The 6,000-nt window shown below is 41.8% G+C and overlaps 1 protein-coding gene across 1 annotated transcript in view; it reads right to left on the bottom strand.

Annotated features, from left to right (window-relative positions):
* LOC122480573 (cytochrome P450 2J2) overlaps window positions 1-3,112 on the bottom strand; it is a 30,271-nt gene extending 27,159 nt beyond the window's left edge. The window contains exon 1 of the mRNA XM_043575122.1: window positions 2,828-3,112. Coding sequence (XP_043431057.1) covers window positions 2,828-3,037 — 210 coding nt within the window. The 5' untranslated portion in view covers window positions 3,038-3,112. The remainder of the gene's footprint in view (window positions 1-2,827) is intronic.
* Between the last annotated feature and the right edge of the window lie 2,888 nt (window positions 3,113-6,000).

The following is a 6,000-nucleotide window of genomic DNA, read 5'->3' on the forward strand; positions in this document are numbered from 1 at the left end:
TACGTTAGAATAACAAAAGATCTAACATTTGCACCATCAGTGTCCAAGAGTCCCAGAAAGGAAGGAAAAAGACTGTGGAATTGAAAAAATATTGAAGAAACAATGGCTGAAAACTTCCCGGCTTTGGTAAGAGATCAACCTACAGATCCAAGAACCCAATAAACCCAAAGAAATCAACACCACGACCTACCATAATCAAATCTCTGAAAACTAAAAGCAAAACGACTTCTCGACAGCAGCAGAGAGAAACAACTGATTACTTATGGGGAACAGCAATTCAAATGTGGTTTCTCACTAGAAACCACAGAGGCCAGAAAGAAGTGGAACAACATTTTAAAATGTTGAATGAAAGAAACTGTTAACCTAGGATTCTATATTAAATGAAAATATACTTCAGAAACGAAAGTGAAATAAAGACATTTTTTAGGTAAGCCGAAGTTAAGAGAAGTTTTTTGCCAGCAGACTGACTCTAAAAGAAGGACTAAAGAAAGTTCCTCAGGTAGAAAAGAAATGATATTGGTAGAAATTTGGAAAACTGTGAATAAAGAAACAGCAAAATAAGGGTAAATAAATGAGTAAATGTGCTTAACAGTTAAAAGCAAGTTTGTAATATTGTCTGATGTGGTTTTCAATATATAAAGAGATAATATTTAAAAAAAATTTTTCTTACATTTATTTATTTTTGAGAGGCACAGAGACAGAGCACAAGTGGGGAGGGGTAGAAAGAGAAGGAGACAGAATCTGAAGCAGGCTCCAGGCTCTGAGCTGTCAGCACAGAGCCCAAGGCGGGGCTCGAACTCACAAACCGTGAGATCATGACCTGAGCGGAAGTTGGACGCTCAACCGACTGAGCCACCCAGGCGCCCCATAGAGAGATCATATTTAAGACAATAATAGTGTAAAGCGGGGAGGATAAAAGGATCTAACATTTGTAAGGTATCCACATTGAACTTGAAGTGGCAAAATATTGACACTAGTAGATGACAATAAGCTATATGTGCCTATTATAATCCTTAGGTAGCCACTTAAACACAATGCAAAGAGATATACTGAAAAGCACAATAAATAAAATGGAATTCTAAAAAAAAAATGTTCAAGTGACCCACAGGAAAACAGAAAAATAATAAATAGGGGAATAAAAAACAGAGGGGAAAAATAGAAAATAAATAAAATGATCTAAACCCACCAATTAAAACACAGAGACTGGCAAAATGAAAAAAAAAAAAAATGACCCACCTATATGCTGTCTACAAGAAACTGATTTCAAATATAATGATACAAACAGGTTAAAAGTGAAAGTATGAAGAAGCATATACCATGCAAATAACATCAGCAGATAGCTGGTGTGGTCACATCATATCAGCTAAAGTTCGGGCAATAAAAATCACCAGACATAAGGAGGGATATTACATAATAACAAAAGAGTCAATTCACTAAGATGATATAATAATTTTAATGTGTATGCACCAAATAACAGAAATGGCAAATACATAAAGGAAAAACTACCAGAATGGAATTGGAAAATAGACAAACCTTCAGTTAGAGTTGGAGACTTCAACATGCTTCTTGTAGTGATTAATAGAGTTGGTAGATAAGAGGTCAGGGTGTAGAAGAAATAAACAGGATCATCCAATGATATCTAATTGATATATACAGAACACTTATCCCCAAAATTGTAGAATACTTTTTTTTTTTTTCAAGCATGCATGGGACTGTATCTTGGGTCATTAAACCAACTTTAACAAATTTAAAAGACCTGAAATTAGACAAACTATGTCCTTTCACTATAATGGCAACAAACTGAAAAATCATTAACAGAAAGCAAGCAGGAGAATTTCCAAATGCTTGGAAATTGAACAACACATTTCTTAAACACGGGTATAGGTTTAGGAGCCTCGCTTTAAAATTCTGTGACTAATGCTGTCACTTAGTGTTACCAACTGGGCGTTTCTCCAAGAAAGTGATAAAACCTTCTCCCTCTGTACTTGAGTATAGACATGTGTTTAAAGTGCTCCAGGCATGTCGAGGGAAAGGGGACTAATACTGTGCACCTAGTAAAAGCCATGTCTGACCATTGTTTTTATTTAACCTTCACAACCACCTATCACAGTGTTGTCATTCAGGTAGGTGCCTGTGCTGAGTGGTAGGAAACCAGCTGAGGATTCTTGGGAGAAGTTTGGATGTTGGAGGGAATTTTACGTAAATCAGAGGAGCCAGAGTTAAGGAGCCCTGGCGGGATAGGATTATAAAAAGGTGGAAAGAGGCTTAGTCAGAAAGAGTTCCAAGGGGCTCCCAGATAAGTCCTCACTCTGGAAAGCAGTGGGAAGCACTAAGAAAATTTAAGCCGAGGGATGACATTTTACAACGATTACTTTAGTGACAGCAGATCGCAGGGAGAAGAGATTGAAAGCGAGGGGCTCAGTTATTGAAAAGTGGTGAGGATTTAGGTAGTACTGTCACCATTTTACACTCAGTAAATACAGCCTCAAAGAAGGTAAGTACAGCGTTTTTTTTTCCCCCAACGATAAAAATATTAAAGAGGACAAAGTGATCATATGCTAAATACGCTGTTCCAGTAACATTTCACAAGATACACAATAAAGAATGTAGCAAGTCTGGCATACTTTAATAGTAAACAGTGACTATTATTTCACTTCTAGAAAGGGCAGGTGTAATCATGCCAGCTGACCATTGGGAAACCGGGGCTCAAAGCAGGGTTTACCAGGGTCCCTGCATTAGCTGCACAGCCCCCCAGCCTCCCGCCCTCGATCCCCGGGACGGCCCCTGTCCCGCAGGTCAGGGTCAGGGCACCTTCACCCGCTCCTACCCGCTGAAGCTGCAGGTGCGACCGCTCAAAGTCCAGATGGAAGAAGTTGCCCACGAAGGGCAGGGGTACGGGGCCCGGCGGGTAGTTCTTGGGGCGCCGTCTTTTGAGGAAATCAGCAAAGAACAGAAAGGCGACGGCACCCAGCAGGACCGTGCGCAGATGCAGCACTGCCCAGACGGCGGCCGCCAGGGAGCCCACAGCCGCGAGCATGGCTCGCAAAGTCCTCTCGCTCGGCTGAGCTCGGAGCAGGCGACGTCCCCGCCGGTCCCTGCAGCCGAGCTCGCGGCACTGCCGGCCCGCCCACGACTCCGCCGCGCCCCGCCCCTGCGGAGCCGAGCTCCCCAACTGCGCCCCGCCCGCCTGCACGGTCCCGGCTCTTGGCCCCGCCCGCCTGCTGCCGCGCCCAGTGAACTTCCTCTTCCCCTGCTTCCTTCCCCGGACCCCGGCCCCCGGCCCGGCGCGCTGCGCTCCGGAAAGCCTGGCACCGAAGTCCTGGGCGGCCCCGCGCCGCGCGTCTGGAACAGGCCAGGCCAGGCGCGTTGTTCTTCTCTGTTTAGAAAGCGCGTCTCGGTCTGAGACCACTGGGGATCTTGGATTTGTGGTGCATCTCCCCGAGAGCGCCACAGGCACTGGAGCTCAGTGTTTTTCAATCGCCCTCTCTCATCCAAACGTTGGAATCTTGCCGGGTGAACAGGACTGATAAGGGCAGCACTTGGCATTTCTTGGGCGCCTCGCTGAATGCCAGGCAGCACCCTCGCGTCTGTACGTGAAGCGTTTCATTCTGACCAAATTACGCAAGAGATGCTCTTTTTACTTCCGTCCTGCCGTGGAGGAAACTGACACGAAGAGGTTAAGTGGCATACACGTGGTGGATAAATAAATCCACTGGTCCGCAGCACCTCGGAACAAGAGCCTGCATTTGTAACTCTTTGAAGACGAAAAAGCGTTGCATCAGAGCCTCCAGCACTGAGCCTAGGTCTTCAACAGGGGCTAAATTAACATTGGAAGAAGGTGTTTTAGTCCTCCTTTTGGGTACGCCTTGTGAGATTTCCCTTCTGAAGCCCCAACACGGTGGTAAGGCCCCAGGTTCCAACTTCCCATGCCCTCCCGTGCGTGCCACCTGTGTCTCACCGTCTTCAAAACAGGAAGCATAGTCCTGGAGTACTATAGCACATCCCCGTGTACTTAACATGTAGATAAACAGTCTGCGTCGGATAGGATAATCTGTTTTCTGCCTTTCCCGAATCAGAACCTCTTCTCATACACTCTGTATGAACCAAGTGTTGGACTGTACCTGAAAGCCACAAAAATTGATAGTTTGCATATGTTTATGATAAGCTGCTTTAAACTTCTCTAAGACGAAAAATTAAGACCACTTACTTGAAAACAAAGATTTCTATTACTTGTCTAATCTTCCACCACATGAGTGCATCAACAATTAGAAGACACAGTGTTTTTCAAATGCTTTTAAGAATTTAGTGTAAAAATTGATTGAAGTGATGTATTACTTTTGCTAGGAAGTAACTTGGCCCACCAATCTTTTATATTTGCTTAGGATGTTTCTTCCCCATTATCTGAAAGTTGAAGGCATTTCTGTCATACTGAAAACAAACTTAAATGTGCCAAAAAATGTTCGTGTGTCCTGTATTAGTATATCTTTGATGCCCTGGAAATCTGAATGCTGATCTAAACTGGCATTTAGAATATTCAAGAAGAAAAAAAAAAATAGCTACTTTAATACCAACTTCTTAGATTTCATGAAGATTTTGGTGAGGAACAATAATACATGATGTAAGTATTGGCTAAACTCTAAAAATTCCTTTATAAAATATAAAATACTCAGTATTTAAAAAGAGTCAGGCAAAGGAGATCAGTATTTAATACTGGATATTTTGTGTCTTGTGTTTGTATCATAGTATTAAAATAGCAAGTATAACATTTTAATATTTGCTGATATACTTTTATAAAAGTGAATCCTAACTTAGTAAGCTTTTGTAAAAAACGAAGGAGAAGTAGTCATTTTTTCAAACAAAAAATTGAAGGAGTTTTCTGCCAGTAGAACTGCCTTACAAGAAATGTTAGAATAAGTTCTTCCTAAAGAAGTAAAAAGTTACAGGTCAGGAACTCAGGTCGACAGAAAGAAAGGGAGGGCATTAGAGAAGAAATTAATGAAGGTAATATAAATCTTGTGTTTTTCTTATTCTTAATTTATCTAATAACAGTTGATCAAAATAAAGACAGCAGCAATGTATTCAGTGATTATAGCTTATAAATAAGTGATATGAATGATGAAATGTTGTAAGGGAAGGCAGTAGGAAAACTATTATGAGGTACCTGCACCACTAATGAAGCAGCACAGTGTTATTTGAAAGTGGATTTGGGTCATTTGGACATGTGTGTGGTAAATTCTAGGGCAACCGCTTAACTAAAAAAAAGAAATGTAATTGATCTGCTTGAGACAGCAGAGAAAATGGAATTGTATAAAATGCTCAGTTAAAACCAGAAAAGGCCGAGGCAATTGAAGCCAAAAATAGGAACAAAAATCAAGCGCAAGGAGTAAAAAACAGCAATGCATGTGGTAGATATCCATACAACTGTATCAATAACCACTTTAAATGTCAGTGGTCTAAATACACTCATTAAAAAACAAAGTCAGAGTGGATAAAAAAATGACCTCTTTTAGATTGTTGTCAGGGTATAGAAATGCAACTGATTTTTTTTGATTTTTAAAAATTTTTTTAAAAATTTATTATTTTTGGGGCGCCTGGGTGGCGCAGTCGGTTAAGCGTCCGACTTCAGCCAGGTCACGATCTCGTGGTCCGTGAGTTCGAGCCCCGCGTCAGGCTCTGGGCTGATGGCTCAGAGCCTGGAGCCTGTTTCCGATTCTGTGTCTCCCTCTCTCTCTGCCCCTCCCCCGTTCATGCTCTGTCTCTCTCTGTCCCAAAAATAAATAAACGTTGAAAAAAAAAAATTTTAAAAAAATAAAATAAAATAAAAAAATAAAATAAAAAAATAAAAATAATTTATTATTTTTGAGAGAGAGAGTGCAAGCAGGAGAAGGGCAGAGAGAGCGCGGGGCTAGGGCGGTTGGGGGGGGGGGGGGAGACAGAGGATCCAAAGCAGGCTCTATGCTGACAGCTTAGAGCCCCATGCAGGCCTTGAACTCATGAACT

Source organism: Prionailurus bengalensis, chromosome C1 (genome assembly GCF_016509475.1).
Source record: "Prionailurus bengalensis isolate Pbe53 chromosome C1, Fcat_Pben_1.1_paternal_pri, whole genome shotgun sequence".
Lineage (NCBI taxonomy): Eukaryota > Metazoa > Chordata > Mammalia > Carnivora > Felidae > Prionailurus > Prionailurus bengalensis.